Below are 21,718 nucleotides of genomic sequence, written 5' to 3' on the forward strand. Positions count from 1 at the left end.
ACGTAGCAGACCCGTTGCCATTTCTGTCTGGCTTGTCCTCTTCTGCTGGAGGAGCCTGAAGGTGGCCCTGTCCGCTGAGTCACCTTCTCTTCCAGGACGGTCTCTGGCCAGGGAGGCCGGTTTCTGCAGCCTGGCTGACCTGTGCTCCCCTCTGGGGCCCTTCACCTCTCTGCTCCGTCCCCTCCCCTTGCTTCTGACCTCTGCGGGGTCCCCTCGACTGACCTCAGAGCAGACTTGAGTGCTCCATCTTTAGCTTTATCATTTATTCAAACTGATCACCTCTTACCAGGCTGAGGGCAAAAGTTATCTTTAAAATATCCAGAGTACGGACACCTGTCTGCGAAGTGTGCTACTGGAGAGTGCCTTTTAGCTTTCACTGAGCTCCTCGCGCACCTGGCCGTGTCATGTACATAAAAGGATAAAGTATGGACGGGATTTAAGAACCGCCACATGAGCAAAGGGTATACACACGTGGAGCACAGTCTGCATGCAGGTGGGGCGCTCTTTTCCCTTTTGAGTGTTCTTTGTGGTAATTTCTGTGTATCTTTTATAAGTAAAGCACGAGCGTTTTACAGTCATTTTGATTGAGGGATTTTTAGTGTGATGACATCAACAGTTAGTTTACCGTTTCAGTATTTCGCTCCCTCATTATCGCCCGGCAGCCCCTCTGTGCTGGTGACCGAGGGCTGCCCTGACAACTGCCATAGACCACGTGGCGTAAAGAACAGAGTTACTGTCTCGCACTCTGGAGGCTGGAGTTCGAGGTCAAGGTGTCTACCGGCTCGGCTCCTTCGGCTCCATGAGGCAGAGCCTGGGCCTGCGGCTCCGGCGGCTCCCTGGCTCCCATCGGGCTCCGGCGGCTCCCCAGCTTCCATCGGGCTCCCCGTGGGCCCCGGCGGCTCCCCAGCTTCCATTGGGCCCTGGCAGGTCCCTGGCTCCCATCGGGCTCCGGCGGCTCCCCGTGGGCCCCGGCGGCTCCCCGGCGCCTCGCTGGTCCTCAGCCTGTGCCCTGGTCTCATGTGCTGTTCCCCGTGTGCATGTCTGTACCCAAGTCTCCTTCTTCGTAAGGACACCCAGTCATTCTGGATTAAAGGCTCCCTTTCCTTCTGCATGACTCGATGAACGCAACTAATGACATTGTTTCCAAATGAGGTTGCTCTTTAAGGGGAAGGGAGATAGCACCTCTCAGTGAGCTCTAGGGAGACGCAGTTCAACCTGTGACGTCAGTGGTTGGATCTGAAGCCCGCTCTCATTCTCACTGAGTACCACCTAATCTTAAATCGATTACTGTGCACAACCCTTGTTTCCGAAAACAGTCACATTCACGAGTGCCCGGGGTTCAGACTGAATGCATTTGTCAAGGGGAGGGAACACCATTCAACCCATGATAATACTGCGATAATACCCTCAGCCTTCAAACCCCCAGCCTTGCCGAGGCGACAGTCTTAGTTTTCTGGATGTCCTTGTCCGGGGAAGCGACCAGGACGCAGGTTCTCAGCCAAGTTATCCCAGTCCTTCCAGGAAGACTCTGTTACAGAGTAAAATAGATGGGGCGGGGGCGGGGGCAGGAACCAGGGCGGCACCCTTGGAAGGTCCCGTGAACGGAAGTCACCGCTGTGGACCAGCGGGGATGGGCCCCATGGGGAGCTGATGCGCCCCCCTCAAGCCCACCGTCCCTGTGGTTTATGGGGGGCAGTCTGGCGAACTTGATGGGGCCCGAGAAATCACTCAATGCAAGCCCCCATCTTATAAATGTTGAAATCTGCATTGAATCGGGGAGAATGGTCAAGCGGGTAACCAGGCAGCGGCCTAGAGGAGCTTTGGGACTGCAGGTTGGCAAGCACAGATGCCAAGTGGCACGGGGCTGGCCCTGCTCTGCGGGAGAGGCAGCACCTCTCGCTCCACGTCCACGCACCTCGGCCTCCCGTGTTGTGGCCACAGCCTCACTGCATCTGGGACTGGAGCCAAGTGGCAGGGAGCCTGCCGCCTCTGCTCGAGTGTGTTCACGGACCACTTAGAGCAGGGGGCGTGCCTTCCCATATGAAGACTGACCCTGTGTCATTCTTGGCATTTCACCCCGGACAACAGGAAATATTTCTAGATCATCTTGTATAATTTACAGTGGGTCAGCCCAATTCATTGCAAATATTTCTCCTATCATGTATCTGAGTAATGCAGGGGTTTTGATCTGAGTCCAGTTGAAGCTGGATGAATCTGAATTCCAGAGGCCTGACACAGACAATGCTGAACAGAAAATTTTGTTTTATTAAAATCATAAGTGAATTTGTGTGTGTGAAGTTATGGATGCTTAGATAAAGTGCAAAAGGTTTGAAGAGTGAGATGAGAATAAAGGGCAGTAACTAGGAAAAGATGTTTCTGAGACCAGGAATGAAAAGGTTCTGGGAGGTAGAGAAGGTTCTGCAAGGTGGAGGCACCTTTGGTTTAGAGTCTTGTGATGACATTGTCCACAGTGCCTGTCTTTCAAAACGAGGTCATCTAACCCTAAAATGCTTACGGACGACTTCCTCCAGGGCCAGGCAGACCTTCAGGTGGATATCTGAAGATTAAAATTATTATTACTAATAGCAATAAAATGCTCAAGGAAGACTTAAACCAAAACATTAATCCCATGCTTGTGTGAAAATATCTATACATCTGACCTGCAGGAATGTTTTAATCTAGTCTGACAGACACAGATGCAGAAATGCTGTTTGAGTCTTCTCAATTGTGATTTCATTTTGTTAGGAAATCGAGACAAGTTTTCACCATTTTAGGGCCACTCACATATTCTGCCTCCGTTCTTTCTTTGATGAACCTAATTTCCACACTTTGGAAGTCAGTTTTCTAATTTGCGGAATCTCTTAATTAATCAGTCTCTTTAAATTTTAATTGATTCTAATATTGAATTTGCTTCTGAAACTACCAGTGAATTTATTTAGACAAAATAATGTTACCTATTTTTTCCCTTGTGCATGAAAAGTTGTGTTCGAAGAGAACATTTCTTGTGCAGGCAAAGATAAGGAACCTTCCCTGTCTAAACTGAAAAACTCGATTGTATTTAAAAGGGAAGCTCCAATTTGACATTTGCATGAGAATACTCTTGGCTTAGAATCAATCTTCTTAAAGATGTAAACACCCACACACACACACAACACAACACACACACACATACCCCCCATACCACACACACACACAACACAACACACACACACATACCCCCCCCCACACATACACCCACACACACATACCACACACACACACACACACACACACACACGATGTTTATTTTTAACTCACAAGACTTCGATTTCCCCCATTAGTTCACCTTTATTTTGGAGAAATATCTATCAGGAACTGTCAGAGGCGTCAAGGGAGACCCCACATCCCCACCACCTGCAGTGTCCCTAATGGTCAGGTTCTCCAATGACAGGCTGAGCAAATATGACTAATCCAAACCCGGCCGTTTCCCTCTTCCGATGCTCGAGTCTGTGACACGTCACAGCTGGGGATGAAGCCGCGTGGTGGAAATGCAAGCCTGGGAGTCAGTTTTCGCGCTTCCTGATTGTGACCACAGTGAGGCATGGTGTCGCCGAGCAGCAGCAGGAGCTTCTCTCCCGGTTTCGCGGTGACTGTGGCCGAGGGGTCGATGGCCGTGGGAGGGACCGCGCTTCTAGAGGACAACGCTTGCGGCGCAAGCGGCCCTCGGAGGCTCGCCCCCGCTCCCTGCCCCCGCCTGCCAGGAAACTGCGTCCGGGAGGCTTCTCCGCAGCAGTGTGGCCACCTGCGCAGCGAGGGAGGGTTTCTTGAGTAGCCTGTCGAGGGCTTGTCAGGATCCAGTGAGATTACTTGGGAGAAAACTGTCTGTATTTTGGCATGAAATCTTCCTGAGTCCTTTCTAACTTGGTGTGAAGGGACGTTCAGGGAAGAATCCGCAAATTTCAATGAGGACTAAACAGGTGGGATGCTCACATGTGCTCAGAAGTGACCTCTTTGAAAGACAACTGGCTTGAACTTTCATCTTTATTGGTACAGATGTGTTAAAAAAATCCAACCCCCATCAATTTATAATCTTGCCTTGTGTAAGATGTCATATAGCCTTGCACAGCGATGAAGGGACGTATTTGATAAACTGCACAAAGAGCTGGATGCGATTGGGCGCATGCACACACACACACACACACACACACGTGCAAGCTTTAAAGTCAGAGATTGTTTTCCAGAACCAAAGGAAACTCCTATTCAGAAAGTGACAGTGACGTTCTGTACACAAAGGCCAAGGGGTCCCCAGCATGGACCCGATTGTGGCAAGATGGGGTCCTACAATAGTACTGTGATGTAAAATGATGGTAGTTTGGTAAATTAATATAAAAATTCCAAGTATATTAAATCCTGGCTAGTTAAAATTAGCTTTAGATGAATAAGCTGACAATGTAATTTCTTTTTTTCCAAACAATGTATAAATCCTAGTTTCCTTTTTCTAGCTAAGTGTCAGCTAAGAAAATCGATTTCAGCTGGCCCCTACAGGCAACACATCTTCTGGTTTTAGACTGCCTTTGTGTCGTTGCCGTTTTCATTGGTTTTTGCCCCGTGGCATTTTCTGACACGGACTCCTAGGGGAATTTGATTTTGCGCAGTAGCCACTTTCTGGAATTTTGCATGTCAACAGCCATGGACCTGGTAACTTCAGAATATCAGGAGGACAGAATCATCTCATGCCTTTGGAACAATCCTAAATTAAAGATTTGTCTCTGTTTCCTTTATAAACCTCATTGTTTTCTTGGTTTGACATTATTCCAGACGTACTGGTCGAAATCTTGGCAGCTTTGCTCAATAGTTTTACCAGATGTTGAGAAGAGTAGCTTTTCCTCTTGAGCATTCTGAATGAATGTATTCTTTACGAAATGGCCAAGCTCAGGGTCTGGAGCCAGACAGCTGGACACTGGGGAGCAGGCACTGGTCCTGTCGCTTGTCCTAATTAAGAGATTTAGGTATACAAAATGCTAATTTACTTGGCAAATACCTAAACACAGTGGGTAGCTCTCTTCCTCTACGCTTTCCCCTGAATTGAACACCTAGGCAGCTTCTCTCTGGATATTCCCTGAAGCGCTCTGCCGGGTCAGTGAACACGCTGACGACGTCTCCTCCTTCGCACATCTGCCCTGTCAAGAAGACGGGAAAACCTCGCAAGTTCGTTGGTAATTAGCAGTGCCTCCGACTTGTTGGGCTCCGAGTTGAGCAGCCTTTCTCGGGCAGGGCCCTCTAGGACATGGAGCAGACACACGCGGACGGACAGGGGCACTTTCTTGACCCTGATGTCCTGTGATAACTCCCCCTGGACGGCGGGGCCCAAGCTGGGGCGGCCTCCCCAGAACAGGGCCAGCCTGAGAGGCGGGGATTGTGGAGACCAGGGCCTGGATCTCTGCCTTCCCTGAGGGTCTGAGCCTGCAGGCCTGGAGGAAAGGGGTTGGCTCAGACAGAATGGGGGTGCCAGTGCCAGGATCCCAAAGCCCACTGCTGATGAGGCGGGTCTCCGTGTGGGTGGGCGGGGCCAGTGTGTAGATGAGTGGGGCCTGTGTGTGGATGGGCAGGGCCTGCATGTGGATGGGCGGGGCTTGTGTAGATGGGCGGGGCTTGTGTGTTCTCCAAGCCAGGCTTCAGCAATACGTGACCCGTGAACTTCCAGATGTTCAATCTGGTTTAAGAAAAGGCAGAGGAACCAGAGATCAAATTGCCAACATCTGCTGGATCATGGAAAAAGCAAGAGAGTTCCAGAAAAACATCTATTTCTGCTTTATTGACTATGCCAAAGCCTTTGACTGTGTGGATCACAATAAACTGTGGAAAATTCTGAGAGTGATGGGAATACCAGACCATCTGACCTGCCTCTTGAGAAACCTATATGCAGGTCAGGAAGCAACAGTTAGAACTGGACATGGAACAACAGACTGGTTCCAAATAGGAAAAGGAGTACGTCAAGGCTGTATATTGTCACCCTGCTTATTTAACTTATATGCAGGGTACATCATGAGAAACGCTGGGCTGGAAGAAGCACAAGCTTGAATCAAGATTTCCAGGAGAAATATCAATAACCTCAGATATGCAGATGACACCACCCTTATGGCAGAAAGTGAAGAGGAACTTAAAAGCCTCTTGATGAAAGTAAAAGAGGAGAGTGAAGAAGTTGGCCTAAAGCTCAACATTCAGAAAACTAAGATCATGGCATCTGGTCCCATCACTTCATGAGAAATAGATGGGGAAACAGTGGAAACAGTGTCAGACTTTATTTTTTTGGGCTCCCAAATCACTGCAGATGGTGATTGCAGCCATGAAATTAAAAGATGCTTACTCCTTGGAAGAAAAGTTATGACCAACCTTGATAGCATATTCAAAAGCAGAGACATTACTTTGCTGACTAAGGTCCATCTAGTCAAGGCTATGGTTTTTCCAGTGGTCATGTATGGAGGTGAGAGTTGGACTATAAATAGAGCTGAGCACCGAAGAATTGATGTTTTTGAACTGTGGTGTTGGAGAAGACTCTTGAGAGTCCCTTGGACTGCAAGGAGATCCAACCAGTCCATTCTGAAGGAGATCAGCCCTGGGTGTTCTTTTGGAAGGACTGATGCTAAAGCTGAAACTCCAGTATTTGGCCACCTCATGCGAAGAGTTGACTCACTGGAAAAGACTCTGATGCTGGGAGGGATTGGGGGCAGGAGAAGAAGGGGTTGACAGAGGATGAGATGGCTGGATGGCATTACCAGCTCGATGGACATGAGTCTGAGTGAACTCTGGAAGTTGGTGATGGAGAGGGAGGCCTGGCGTGCTGCGATACATGGGGTCACAAAGAGTCAGACATGATTGAGCGACTGAACTGAACTGAACTATGTGTGGGCGGGCCCTGTGTGTGGATGGGCGGGGCCTGTGTGTGGATAGGCGGGGCTGGCCTTTGGATGGGCGGGGCCTTGTGTGGGCGGGGCCTGTGTGTGGATGGGCGGGGCTGGCGTGTATCCTGCAGACCCCCTCACGCAGGGGTTTCTGTTCTTCCGAACAATCCAAGTCAGGTCGCTGCTGAGACGGGACAGCGGTGCTGGCCCACCCCTGTTACCTGGCCCGCTGCATTCTGCGGTCCCTCCCCCGATGGGAGGCCAAGGTGCAGCCTCGGCCGTAATGGCCTCGGGGAGGCAGCCAGGACGGCGCGCCTCTCGTTCGCCCTTTGCTCTGTTCGGCGTCCGCTGGCGGCCTCATCCTGCAGGCCCAGCCGCACGGCCAGGGCCCCTCCCAGGGCTCTGAGCCCTCCTCTGAAGCCCCCATGTGTCATCCTGTCTCCTGGTGACGTTTAATCCTCTGTAAAGCGTGTGATGCTCTGAGCACCTTGTGGAAAGCAGAGCATGCATCTGCCATGGGGTAAGGTGTCTGCTGGGGACACTGTTTGGAAAAGGCCACAAGGTCGTCTGGGACAGAACGTGGTCTCTGCCCCCTGCCTCCCCCTGCGTCCCTGCCCAGGCTCTCAGCAGACCCGCTCACTGGACGATGGGGCCCCTCTCGCTCCCCGTCCCCTTCCACTCTCGCCTCTCCCCGCCTTCACCCCTTCCCTGGTTTGGGTTTGTTGGGCAATAATGTGTGCCCCAAGGGTAGGGGAGCTCAGCCCACTGCCCACGCCCCGTGCCAGCTGGCCTGTCCCCTCGCTTCCACGTTGACCCCCTGCTCTTTACCTCCATCTCAGGGCCTCTCGCCTCCCTCAGCAGGACCTCTCTCCCCCCAAGTTTCTCTCCCTCCTGTCATTAAAGTGTTTCTCCTTCCTCTGTGATTACAGGTGTGAGTTTCAGGATAACCTTTTCAAAAGATGATTCATTTCTCAGCGTTTCATATTTGTTTCGTTAGTAATGCAGCCTGGAATGGATATTGATGTCTCTTTTTGCAACTGGTCATTTAGAAATTGGGGTTTAGGGAGCTGGTTCAGGAGATTAATTACCCTTCATCGTTGCTTCCAGAGCAGCGTCTAAGCCGCCGGTGATGACAGAAGCGTGTCCTCTCGCTGCCCAGGGCCCGGCTCCAAGCCTGGGGGGCTGAGAGCTCAGTGCCGCCAAGCAGCTGCGTTTTCTCTTCCATTTCACTTGAACTCAGTGCAAGTAGCTGCGTGTGGCTGGTGGTTTCATGAGCTACCTGACCCCCCCAGTCCTGGGGTGAAGCACCTTGTGTCTGCGTGATGAGGGTGCAGAGCTGTCTCCCCGCCTTGGCCCCTGGGAGGAGGTGAGGCAGCCGAGCGTGGGCGTCGGTGATGGACCGCAGGCGCGCCAGCGGCCGTCCCCGCCCGTCGCGGAGATAGTGCTCCTGCTTGAGGACGATGATAACGCTGAGCAGCGAGGTGCCAGCGCCAGGAGATGAAGAGGGTCCATTTCGGAGAATTCTCCTCCAAGGCTCCAGGCCTTGGCTATCTCCTAATGTAAACACGGACTCTTAAAAATGTGAAGAATCTGCTTAACGTGTAAACCGAGGTGATGGGGGCATGGGCCGCTTTCCATTTGTGTGGATGCTGACGTGAGGTATCCGTGAGTCACCTGCAGGCCTGGGGGAAACCTGGGAAAGACGAGAGAGCATAAGAGAGGGGCTCCTGTGCCCCCGGCCCCTCTTCAGCTCATCTTTCCAAGGCTGCTTGTCGAGACCAGGCCTTGCACGTGGGTGAAGAGTGAAGCCTTTGGGTGGGTGCCCCGGGGCAGGAAGGTGCAGCTGTGGCCCCCAGGCGGGGTTCCAGCCTGTAGGATTGTAGTGAAGAGCAGACCCCCAGGCCCAAAGTCTTGGGTTGGCTCTTACCGCATCTTGGCTGAGCAGGTGGCCTCTCCTGGGAGCCTTGGTCTCTTCATCAGTGACCCCTGAACTCCACCTGCCCGGCCTCCAGGCCCTGATAGCATCCTATCCAGGGGGGCAGCCTCTGCCCTGGCCCCCAGGTCATGTGGACAAAGGCGCTTGGCTCCTTTCCACAGAGAAAGGGCTTCAGACTTCCTTCCGTGGGTTCTTTCTCCTGTGGTGGTGGTTGTGTAGGTGTGCAGAGGTGAGCCTGGAAGGTGGGGGAGGGTTTCTTCTCGGCTCCTCCTTCCCCCAGGAAGCCTCCCTGCCTGGCCCAGTGTGGAGCGCGCGTGTGCCCCAGTGGTGAGGAGCTCGGGTCTGGACACGTGGGCTCTCAGGGGTCACTCCCTTCCCTTCACGCAGCAAATCCTTGTGAGGAGCTGCTTTGCGCTTGGACCTGTGTGGATCCGGCAGGACCTAGACCTGTGACCACTGGCTTCTCCCCTAGCCTGCAGCGAAACACCCTTGCTTTCAACACGTCTCCCAGGCACCCGCTTTGCCCCAGGAAGGGCCAGACCGGGCTCACAGGAGGAGGGACGAGGTGGGGGAGTGATGAGGGTGCAGATGACGTTTCGGGCGCTGGGAAGGTCTTGCCGGGCTGGGATGCCGACTTGAACCGGGTTCTGTCTGGTCTCCCCTGGGAGTCCCAGGCCCCTGAGCCGGTGTGATGTTCTCATTCTCACCCGAAGAAGTCGGGACTGCGTGAGCGCGCCTGAGACCTGGGACGAGCCCGCTTCCCCGCCCGGGGACCAGTCTCCCCGCCGCTTCTCGGCAAACGAGCCTGTGCGCCGCTCCGCTCTCACCGGCTGCCCCTCTGCTCCCTGCTTCGCCCCGCCCGCCCCGCCGTCCATGCGGACCGTCCTGCCGTGTGGCGCACAGCCTCCTGAGGTTTGGCTCGGGAGCAAGCTCTCTGGTGTCTCTGCTCTGGGATGTGTTTCCCCTGCTGTGCAGGTCTCTTTAATAGCCTTACCATGCACTTTAGTGTAATTTGCTCTAAATGCTTTAAAATGAGCAGGAACCTTAAAAAAGAAGCCTTGGCTGAAGGCCTCTGGAAATGTCACTTCGTCAGCAAGTGTGCTGGCCTCCTGGGGGCCAGAGGGTGGACGGAGGTGCCGTCTGCCGTCTGCTTGGCGGCCCCGGAGCGAGTGAGGCTGTCGGGGCGTTTGTGAGCTCCCCGTCACGACAGAGTGCAGGGCACGGCACCTCTGTGGCCACCTTCTCCATCTCTGCCTGGCCTCTGGCCTTGTGCCGGCCAGGAGGTCTGTCAGCCCCTCTCAGAGGGGCTGGTGCACAGAGCGCGGTCTGGGCCCCTGGGCCTTTGTCCCCATGCCCTGTCTGCGTGCACAGATGTACCCAGATGGTCCCTGGGGTGGACACCGGGGATTCCCCAGGGTTGACCAGCGGCCCAGTGGATGGGGAAGTGACAGACACAGAACTGACCCTGGTGTGCAGGGCAGAGGGTTTGGAAAATGGAGTCAGACTTGAGCGTAATACTTATTTTGTAGGCTAATTTACCCTTTTGCTCTTAGACACAGGCAGGGTGTGTGTATGACCTTTCGTGTGCTTTAATCTGGAGGCATCTTGAGCACATGGGAAGGAGGCATCCCACACCGGGGAGGTGAGGAGAGATGGGCGTGTCAGGCCGTCGAGCAAGTGTGTCAGCTGTAACACATTCATGGCAAGCACGCCTGGGTTCAGGCGTCTTCCTAACGCTTAAGTGTCTACGCGCCCCGTGTCCCTACGTCTGGCTGCTCGGACACCGTCTGACCCTGCCGCAGGCCCTGGTCACTCCCCAGTGAGTCCCGCTGGTCGTGTTACTGCAGCTTCCCAGACGGTGAGCGTTTATTGAGCACCAGCTGCAGACCAGACGCGGTGCTGGGCTCGGGCCTCAGGATGAACACATTCATCTCTACCCGAGAGGCCCCAGGCACTTGTAAGCAGTTGGTCGAGTGTCCACTGTAACGCTCTCCCACTTCCCAAATTCCCAGCTCTGTTTCACAGTGCTGCATCCAGAGAAGCCAGGTAGCTGTGAGGCACCCGTGTGGTCTACGCCTTGGTTCTTATCGGGATGCTGCTGAGACTTGGCACTTCACTGTAGCTGAGCTCATGAAGAGAGTGCTGGCCTGCGGCCTGGTGAGACCCCTGTACCCATCTCCACGTCACCGCATGCGGTGACGCCCTGGGGACACAGGCCTGGCTTGTACGAGTGGAGGTTTTAAGGCCTTTGTGCAAACAAATCGTCTCTGAACCGCAAGAGCGGGTTTGAATGTCGAGTCAGGAGCCTTCAAGTGAGAATCAGAGATCATCCTTGCGCTCACGTGACACCATCTACCTGCATTTTATTTTGAGACTCTCAAACTCTGCTTAATAAAATGCAGGTAGATGTTTGAGAGTAACGCCAGGACTTCCCCGGTGGCTCAGAGGTTAAAGCGTCTGCCTGCAACGCAGGAGACCTGGGTTCAATCCCTGGGTTGGGAAGACCTCCTGGAGAAGGACATGGCAACCCACTCCAGCATTCTTGCCTGGAGAGAGGAGCCTGGTGGGCTACAGTCCACGGGGTCGCAAAGAGTCGGGCATGACTGAGTGACTGCACTTTCTTTCTTTCTGAGAGTAACAAAGTTCCTAGTGACTCTCAAATAAACACAAATCTGGAACAATCAAAACCCAAGAGTTTCTTATCTCCAAGAAGTACTAATAAGAAGCAAAGGTATCTGTTTTCATCATTGAAATAAATACTAATGTGGAGGCAGGGAAGGAAAGTAGATAGAAAAGAGGCTTTGAGGAAAGAGAAGATATTTGCAGAGCAGGGCATGGAGCGGAACTTCCGCCCGCCCCAGCTGTGGGGTCGGGAACCCGTGCTCACTGTGTGGAGGGTGCCTGGAGCTCAGAGGATCAGAGAGGGGCTGGGCCCGGGGACTGGAAGCCCGCAAGGACTCTATAAAAACTCAAACAGTCTGTGTCCACTCAGACAGAGCGGGACCGCAGTGCTGGGAGTAAAGCAGACGGCGGCACCGGCCTGCCCACCTCCTATCTCCTCCTCAGTGGGCCAGCCCCTGCCACGCCTGCTCGTTCCAGAGCGCCTGGAGCTCCCGTTTCTCAGCCAGGCTCCAGGGACCGTGGCGCTGGTGTGCTCAGCCCCCTGGGCCTGTGTTAGTGCGCACTCGTGGCGGGCAGAGCTCCTGTGTTTGTCTCTGGGCAGGGTTCCTGCAGCTCCTCTGCTGGGTCCCCTCTCCAGGCACGAGGGCCCCCTCCCCATGGACCCTGAGTGTGGAGCCCACCTGCCCTCGCTGCCTGCATCTTCCTGCAAAACTTGCCCCCTCCTCTCGACACCTAAGTTACTTCCCTTTCACCTTCATGCTCCTAATTTTCTTGTTGAAAATGACTGTAAACGGGAGGATCTCTCAGTGTTCATCCAGTAGATTTGAAGCTTTAATGATGGGAGTGTGGCCCAGAGCAAAGATGCCTGGGATTGAGCATCTGCCCGGGAGGGCTTCCTGCAAGTCGCACCTTCGTGTCTTTTCCAAGCACGTCCTCATCCACGTCCTTCATCTTCTTTTCACAATAACGGTGATGGAATGAGCCTTAGCGTTGCCATCGTCTTCATTTCACAGTGAAGAAGCCAGGATCGTTTGGCTAAGAGGACGACTGTCCCGGGTCACACAGCCAGCTGCCTGTCTCCAAAGTCAATACCCTTCCTTTGCCCACTCTGCCCAACAGTGCCGACCACCCACCCCCCACCCACATTGGCGTTTATCAGCACAAATGTTGACCACTTTCTCTCTCTTTGTTGGGTTTACAACATAAATCTAGTCATAAAAACTGAAGAGAATCATCACAATCGTTTGCCCTTGGTTTTTAAATTCCTGCAGCTGCCCCGTGAATACAATGAAAAGCCATCAAGAGACCCCAAGTGATGCTGGTGACCCCTGTTCTCAATACTGTTTCACTCAGCGTCTCAGACATATTCAGACAGATCCCGCTCTGCAAGACCCACAGGCTGTTGTTTTCACCCAGCTTGTTTCTCAAATCAGAAAAGGGAGCATCTAGTAAAAGCCCATCCCGCTGGCTCTGTGCTGGCCAGTGCATCCTGGAGATCCACCAGCCTCGGCTGGCAGGGCCGTGCACACGTGGAGACACAGACGCCCTCCTCACCCTGCGGCTTACCTCGTCTTTCTCAGGCGCAGCGCGAGCCTCGCTGTTTCAGCTGTTCGCACGTCTTCCGCAAAGCTCAGCAGAGTGAGTGCAATTACTCCCACTTTGCAGATAAGCACGCGACCCCCCGCTGCCGTGCTGGTGGTTCTGACGGTGTGCTGAAGGTCCTGAGTAGCGTCTGGCCGTCGCAGAATCCACTTTTCACGGGTTCACAGCATCCTTGCTAATTGCCAGTTAATGACCAAGGCCTGGAGGGCTGTCGTAGTGTGGGGGTCATTTTGTCAGACTGTCCGCTGGGTCATCTGTGCGCAGCGAGGAGGATGCAGACTTGGGAGTGTTGTGGTTGCAGGAAAGGGGGCCCCCATCCCTCCCGGCCTGTTGGTCTGCAGGCCAGTCTCAGCACGACCCCTGGCAGACCCCTTGACATCATGGTTCTTGGTTTGCTCCCCTGGACTCCACACCACTGTCTTCCTTTCCCGTCTTCTCAGAGGCTCTCTTGGGTGAGTTTCAGATCCCCACACAGGAGTCAGAAGACCATCCCATGGCTCTCAGAACCTCGCGCTCTCCTCGCGATGCCTGCAGGGCCTGTGTCGGCCCGCTCGACAGGACGGTGCTCGCCGGCCGAGCTGGCTGTTTGCTCCCCTCTGGGCCTTAGTCTCCACGAGGACGGGCCCTCCTCTGAACCCTCACAGAGTCCAGGAAGATGCCTGACAGAGGACAGTCCCCCAACAGTCACTGAGCAAGTCCGATTCAAGATGGACCTGACTCTTTCCTACCTTAGAAATGCGAGGCTTTCTCCCTGAAGAGTGGGAAACAGAGGCAAAGACTATTAAAATACTGAAGCAGAGTGTTTCCCTGGGGGCTCAGAGGTTAAAGCGTCTGCCTGCAATGCGGGAGACCTGGGTTCGATCCCTGGGTCGGGAAGATCCCCTGGAGAAGGAAATGGCACCCCACTCCAGTATTCTTGCCTGGAGAATCCCATGGACAGAGGAGCCTGGTGGGCTGCAGTCCACGGGGTCGCAAAGAGTCGGACACGACTGAGCGACTTCACTCAGAGTGTTTTTTAAGCACACATGGATTGGTGCATGTTCGTTCCAGCAAGTGGATGAGGAATGAGTGAGTGAGAGAGTGAGAGAGAGAGAATGAGTGGGGGGTGGCTGTCTCTGGGCAGAGAACCCCCCGCAGCAGCTGTGTCTCCCTGGAGCGTCTCAGCTGCCGGCTCAGGGCTGGAGAGCGCTTGTCCAGCTTTGAGTCACGGGTTTGGTTCTCTATTCCGCTAGAAAGCAGGGGGCATGTTCCTGAGATCTGACAGCTCAGGGTCTAAAGTGAAGCTGCTCTTTAAAGCAGGGTGTGTGTTTCCAGTCCTCCCCACCTCCTTCCTTGGTGGTTCAAGGTCACTTCCTCTCTCGAGCCCCCCAGCTCCACCTGCTCCCCAGCCGCACCACGGGTTCTGACCCGCCTCCCCTCCCGGGTGTGTGGGCCTCGTCCTGGCATCGAGCAAGCACACTTACTTGGAAGCTGTGTTCGCTTTCCGGTGGCTCATTATTTAGAAAGTTCTTGCTTTGGGGAATCTTCCAGCTGCATGATTATGTAATTCAGAGATGTTTTTCTTAATTTAACCCATGCCATGTGTTATCTCGTAAAAACGGCGTCTTCCATCAACGTATCGACGTTGCAGGGGAAAAACTTGTCCGTATCAAGCGTTTAATCTGTTTCTTAAATGACTGCACTTGTTCCCACTTTTCCTCTGGCTTAAACCCATGCGTCTATCAAGCAGAATACGGACCATGGCTTCAATCCATGTACGCTTGACCTGCTTTTGCTAGTGCTGCAGCCACGTGACCTGCAGGCAGATTTGCACGTGCAGCCCCTTAGCTCCTCCCCCTCCCTCCACGTGCCGACTTCCTTGCATCCTGAACGGAAGCGAGGCGGGCCTGGGACCCTGAGGTTGTTGCTGTCATAGCGGTGCTCAAAGTGCAGCAGAGTCCCTCTAAGCTGGACAAAGGGCCTCTGAGCGGAACTAGTGTGAAGACCCTCAACCACGTTCGTTAGTGAACACTAAATTCTTTAGAAGAGGAACATTGGTATAGTTCATTTTCTTCCCTCGGCTTTGTTTGGTAAAGAATCCAGCTCCTTGAAAAGCTCACTTTCCTCTGTGCACTCCCTCCCCTGGAATTTAATTGCTGGTACAAGTGGGGAGGGGGAGAAATGGGGAGAAAGTATGAGTTCTCTCATTTCTGAGAAAGAACGGGTCCATTGTTCCACACCATTAAATTACCAAGAATTACGGTCAAATCCCAAACGCCTGAATGCTCGACTTTTTCAAAACTGAGAAGAGAGAGGCTGTCGCCCTCCATTTAGAGAGAATGGTAATTATGGTGTCTTCCCTAAGTCATCTGCATTTCCTCGTCTTAGGGTTTCAGGAAATACAAATCGAGCACCTCTTATACGTAAAAATTAGCAGGATTTAGGTTATTGCCTGTCTGCATCTGGAATGGAAGGGCGCGCCTTCTGGGCGGGCTCCCGTGTGGGCCCGGCCTGGGAGGGCCCAGGACGTTTCAGTCAGCTTTGCTCCTCTGTGGCCCCTCTCCCTGTCTCTCTTGCTCTTGGACAAAACTGCGCTGGTCCCAGCCAACTGTGAGTCACAGGAACAAGCCTGTGAAAACTAGATGCTTGTGAGGAGCGGAATGAGGCAGCTTTGGAAGACAAGCAGCATTTCATGCGGACGGGATCCCTCGTGTGGAGATCCTGTCTCCTGGGAGCTGCTGCTGCCAGGGATGGAACGTTAGCTCACACAAATCAGTCTCAGGGAGAGCGAAAAGAAAAAGAAGTTGAAATTCCACAGTGACAGAATTCAGTCAGCCTGCTTCTGTGCTTTTTTTGGTTCAGTAGCTCAGTCGTGTCCGACTGTCTTTGACCCCATGGACTGCAACGCACCAGGTCCCCCATCCCTCACCATCTCTCACAGTTTGCCCAAGTTCACGTCCATTGGGTTGGTGATGCCATCCAGCCATCTCATCCTCTGTTGCCCCTTTCTCCTCCTGCCCTCAATCTTTCCCAGCATCAGGGTCTTTCCCAATGAGTAGGCTCTTCGCATCAGGTGGCCAAAGGATTGGAGTTTCAGCTTCAGCATCAGTCCTTCCAATGAGTATTCAAGACTGATTTCCTTTAGGATGGACTGGTTGGATCTCCTTGCAGTCCAAGGGACTCTCAAGAGTCTTCTCCAACATCATAGTTTGAGAGCATCAACTCTTTAGCACTGAGCCTTCTCACATCCATCCATGACCACTGGGAAACCAGAGCTTTGACTAGACGGACCTTGGTCATTAAGGCGATGTCTCTGCTTTTTAATATGCTGTCTATTGGTCACAGCTTTCTTCCAAGGAGCAAGCGTCTTTTGATTTCATGGCTGCAGTCACTGTTCACAGTGATTTTGGAGCCAAGAAAATAAAGTCTGTGGTGGTTCCATTGTATCCCCACCTATTTGCCATAAAGTGAGGGGACCAGATGCCATGATCTTCATTTTTTGAATCTTGAGTTTTAAGGCAACTTTTTCACTTTCCTCTTTCACTTTCATCAAGAGTTCCTCTTCACTTTCTGCCATAAGGGTGGGGGTGGTGTCATCTGCATATCTGAGGTTATTCATATTTCTCCTGCAACCTTGATTCCAGCTTGTGCTTCATCCAGCCCAGCGTTTCTCATGATGGACTCTGCATAGAAGTTAAATAAGCAGGGTGACAATATACAGCCTTGATGTACTCCTTTTCCTATTTGGAACCAGTCTGTTGGTCCATGTTCAGTTCTGTTGCTTCCTGACCTGCATACAGATTTCTCAAGAGGCAGGTCAGGTGATCTGCTATTCCCATCTCTTTAAGAATTTTCCACAGTTTGTTTTGATCCACACAGAAAGCTTCTGTACTTTCTCTATTTAAGAAAAATAAATTTTTTTTTTTTTGCAAAATCTTGGAAAGGCAATGATCTCTTTTCATTTGCCCCTTGGTTAAAATAAGCACAGATCATTTCAGCGAGTGAACTTATTCACAGGAAAAATTAGAGCATGGAAAGTCTGTCCCCTGCGTCCCGGAGTCCCGCTGGATGCAGACGTGACGCTCCGTGCTGAGCACTGCCTGGTGGCTGGAGCCTTCACCCAGAAACCTAGGAAATGGCCCTTAATCAGCTCCCAGAGGTAGAGATGTGGGTCGCCCACAGGCTCCTGGCCACAGTGCCTTTGCTGCCTGTCTTCCCCAGGACCCCACCTGCACCCCAGGAGGGATGTGGCTCCCTGGGCAGCTGACCCCCAAACCCAGGGCCCTTCCCTCCCCATGGCTTCACCTCAGCTTCGGCGTTGGTTGGTCTTCACATGTTGCCGAGCAGGACGCTCGGAGATGAAAGGGGCAAGTGTGGGTGTCCATCTTCTCGAGAAACGAGGCGCCCTGAGCGTGAGACTTTTCCTTCTGTTTCTTCCTGACGAGAGAACAGGTCGCCGAGGCCCCTGGGCTCCCGCTGCAGTCCGCTGCCTGTCTTCCTCTGGCTCCTGCGTGAACAGGGCAGGGCCGCTGTGAGCAGAACTAAGTGTCACGGGGCAAACACGCTGGATAAGCCGTCCAAGTGGCCACAGCACACACCGTGCAGTGTGGAGTAGTGACCACACCTCCGCGCCGCCCTTCTTTCCGTTAATGACTCAGTGGTGTTCCGTTAATCAGAGCAAAGGCCTGTGTGGGGCAGGCCATGCTCCAGTGACACGTCCTCCAACGCAAAGCAGTGCTGGGGTCACCTTGGGGTTGGTCGTTGTGTCTGGGGTGAGCAGGACTAGACAGGACTGGGGTGGGGCATGTGGGGGGTTGGGAAGCTGAGGGGGGCAGGGGACATCACCCACTGGTGGGGGCGGAGGTGGGGGCTGGCGGCCAGATCTGAGCCCTGCTGGGAGACCCCTGAGCTCTGAAGCTGTGTGTCCAGGTCATCAGAGGAGCCGAGGCAAGGATAGGGATCCAGGAGGGGCCCCCAGGGCAGGGGCTGTGTGCCTGCAGCACCCCTGCAGCCCTGGGTCCTCCGGAGGGCCCCTCGGACCTCGTGGAAAGAACTCCCTCTTGAACCAGAGCACTTACTCAGAAACTGACCTTCCACACGAAGGAGTACCTGGGGTGTGGATGAGATTGTGCGGTGCTGTCCAGCAGGGAGGGCCTGGCCCCCAGTTCCAGAAAGACGGGGCTCCGGATACACGTGACTTCCAAGCTGATGGCAAAACATAGTGAATAGAGGGGTCAACCGGGCACCGAATTCAGACTCAAAGAAAAGCAGTGCTGTTCAGACTCTCAGAGGTAAGAGAGCACGTGTGTCCCAGGGCAGACCTGGAAGGTGCCCAGGGCAGACCTGGAAGGTGCCCAGGCCAGTGGTGGAGCATTTAGAGGTTCAGGCACCCGATGCTGAGCAGAGCAGCGAGTGACCCCGGAGGACTGAGACCCCAGAGGTCAGAAGCCTCCGGGCTTCCCACCGTGTTTCTGAGACACTCCCTCAACGCTAAGTGGCTTAGACAGCCTCCTGCATCCCCCAGAACACTCCTTAAGATGTCTGGATTCTTTTTTCTTTTCTCCTCCAAGTTTTTGAGAGTTGACCAAGACAAGGACAAAGACTGCAGCTTGGACTGTGGGGGCTCTGCCCAGAAGCCACTGTGCGCCTCCGACGGGAGGACCTTCCTATCTCGCTGCGAGTTTCAACGCGCCAAGTGCAAAGACCCCCAGCTAGAAATTGCTCATCGAGGCAGCTGCAAAGGTAAGTTTCCTCCCATCACTGTTCGAGAGCCAAGCCCTGAAGTGTGCGGTAAACGTGCTTAGAAATGTGAGATAAACGTGCTTTATCGTCACCTGGTCAAGTTTTCCTACGTAAAAAGTCAAGAGTGTCTGCTCGTGAGTCTTTGTCCAGGTAAGACTCGTTTTTGAATCATCATATTCTTGTTGAATGTTCTTTTTGCTTAGAATGTTTCATGACATCACACATCGCAACACAGATTCACCCAAGTTTCACAGAATGTTTCCCGAGTCTCCTGACATCATCGTTTCTCGCTCCCGTTTTTTAAAGTGGTTCTTTCAAGCCTTTCTCGCTTTACCTTCTATAGCACGTGGGGCGTGTATAATAGCACCTGTGCTGTTTTCAGGGATTATTTTTTTCTTCTTTTTTGGTACTGATTTTACACTTGTAATTTTCAGTTTTCCTGATTTAAGAGGCGGATTTGGAGCTAACAAGCGTGCTTAGAGCAAAACATTGAAAGGTTCCCCATGTTAATGAAAGGTTTGACTCAGCAAAACATGTTTCAAACACAAATAGAGTCATTTTCAGAAAGAGATTTAACTTTCTTTTTCTTATTATCTAGGAGAAAAGACCACACAGGCTAAAACCCCCTTGAGACCGTGTCCCGCAGTGTCTAGCTGTTAGCCCGACGACCGCTCACACGAAGGGAAGCGGGGGCCTCAGGCCCGCGCTTGGCTGCTGTTCCTCGCACAGTGCCGCCCTGCCTAGGGCACAGGTCAGAGGCACTTCTCCCCGTGACGGAGACGGAGCTGCCTGTTCCCTGCACCTGGGTGCTCTCCTGTTGGCACCTCATGGGACCCTCTGCCCAGGGGCATCGGGCAGCCCAGCACCCGCCTTCCTCCCGTGTTCGATTAGTGTGCCCTAAACACATCATTCTTCGAGAAACTTGGATGTAACTTTATGCCCTGATGGCTGTTACACGCCTCAGGTATCTGTGCTGAGAAATGAGAAGTGACCCAAGAATAGACTCAAGTGTCAAGGGATCTTCCCTGCAGAGAAGTTTCTAGAAACAGTGGCCTGTGCTGGCTTAGCGCGTGAGGACAGGTCCTGTGGCGAGAGGCTTGAGGTTTATGTTCCCCTTTGGTGCCCTGCTCCTTTAGACAGCCCCATCAGATATCCTCTTGGTGATAACTCCCATCAGACCCTCAGCTGGAGGACTCTGAGGAAGCTGCCATATTAAACCTCTGTGTTGGCCATGGTCTCCGTGGGCGTCTGAGAGGGATTGATTACGCTGAGGCCAGAGGCCCATCCATCCGTCTGTCTGTCTAGGTCCGTCTGTCAGGGTGGACTCTTCCAAGCCTCGCGCTTGGAACTCTGCAGAGTCTCCACCTTGCATCACTTTTGGGCAGGAGGTTAAGTTGGCATTAAACACAGATGGCCTTTCGGTAACGTCATTTGTAGCTCACTTGTGTTTGGATCCAGCCTGATTTTTCTGGGTTACTCCCTTGGTTGGAATTCTCACACCTCACTGAAGAAATTTCATGCCATAAATTTACGACAAAAAATGCGGTAAGGGAGAAGAAGGTTAAAACTACTGCTGTGACTGCAGCCGTGAAGCTGCAAGACACCTGCTCCGTGGAAGGAAAGCTGAGACAAACCTGCACGGCGCGTTGAAAAGCAGAGACACCACTTTGTCGACAAAGGCTCAGCTAGTCAAAGCTATGGTTTTTCCAGTAGTCATGTATGGATGTGAGATTTGGACCATAAAGAAGGCGGAGCGCTGAAGAATTGGTGCTTTCAAACTGTGGTGCTGGAGAAGACTCTTGACAGTCCCTTGGACAGCAAGGGTTTCCTAAAGGAAATCAACCCTGAATGTTCATCGAAAGAACTGTTTCTGAAGCCCCAGTACTTTGGCTACCTGATGAGAGGAGCTGACTTGCTGGAAAAGACCCTGACGCTGGGAAAGATTGAAGGCAATAGGAGAAGGGGGCAGCAGCGGATGAGATGATTAGATACCATCATTGACTCAATGGACATGGATCTGGGAGACAGTGAAGGACAGGAAAGCCTGGCATGCTGCCGTCCGTGGGATCGCAAAGAATTGGACGTGACTTAGTGACTGAACAACAGCAATGTAGGTAAAAACAGGGCTTATCTCTTAAGATCAAGTTTAATTCAAATCAAAAGGATTAAAATAAAGAGAATGTGAAGATACCTGTGAATTTCAAGATCAAGTTTATTTGGTGCTTCAGCTACTGGGGGTAGCAAATATATAAAGTCACTTTAAAGCGGCGCTGTTGGTTGCGCAGCACAGTTTGAAATGAGCGGGCATTAGGGACCCCTGACATGGTAGACCTGGGGGCAGGCTTGGGCTCTGAGGCGTCTGCTCTCAGCCCCTGTCTCTGGGTCTGGCGATCTGAGTGTGGTCTGTAGGGGGCCACAGAGAAGGAGTTTCCCATCTGCACCAGACTTTTCCTGAATAAGCAGCCTCTCCCTGGAAGGGGCTCAGAGCGGGAGCGGGACCTCCCTAGACAGCATGGGCCCCTCATACCAGCTGGCTTGCTTCTCAGGTCGCTTCCCTGTCCTGTCGCCCGAAGTCCGGCATCTAACACCCCCAGCCTGCCCTGGGCCACACGATGGGGGTTCAGTGTGGACAGGAGGGCCCTGGTGCTGGTGGGCGGACGGGCATCCTGGTGGCAGCTGGGGTGCTGCTGTCCCGCTCTGTCCAAGAGCACTGGCGAGACTCCACACCAGCCCAGCTCGCGTGTGTCCTGCTCTGACGGTGAGAGCTGGAGAAGCAGGCTGAAAGGCCCTTCCACCGCAGGGAACGCCAAGACCCATCCACGTTTGCCCTAAATTGTTCCCGGTGTTGAAATTGGCTGGTGAATCAAGTATCAAGTTGGTGAGTGTGAAGCTGCGTGTTCTGAGGACATTTCTGTGTATTTGATGGGTGACAGCTTCATGGGCTGGTCTCTTTTGG

At 53.1% G+C, this 21,718-nt stretch overlaps 1 protein-coding gene across 3 annotated transcripts in view; it reads left to right on the plus strand.

Annotated features, from left to right (window-relative positions):
• SMOC2 (SPARC related modular calcium binding 2) overlaps positions 1-21,718 on the plus strand; it is a 162,434-nt gene that overhangs the window by 33,703 nt on the left and 107,013 nt on the right. For all 3 annotated transcript variants that reach the window (XM_027972681.2, XM_060419334.1, XM_027972682.2), the window contains exon 2: positions 18,591-18,762. In XM_027972681.2, the coding sequence (XP_027828482.1) occupies positions 18,591-18,762 (172 nt within the window). The remainder of the gene's footprint in view (positions 1-18,590; positions 18,763-21,718) is intronic.

This window comes from Ovis aries, chromosome 8, assembly GCF_016772045.2.
Source record: "Ovis aries strain OAR_USU_Benz2616 breed Rambouillet chromosome 8, ARS-UI_Ramb_v3.0, whole genome shotgun sequence".
Lineage (NCBI taxonomy): Eukaryota > Metazoa > Chordata > Mammalia > Artiodactyla > Bovidae > Ovis > Ovis aries.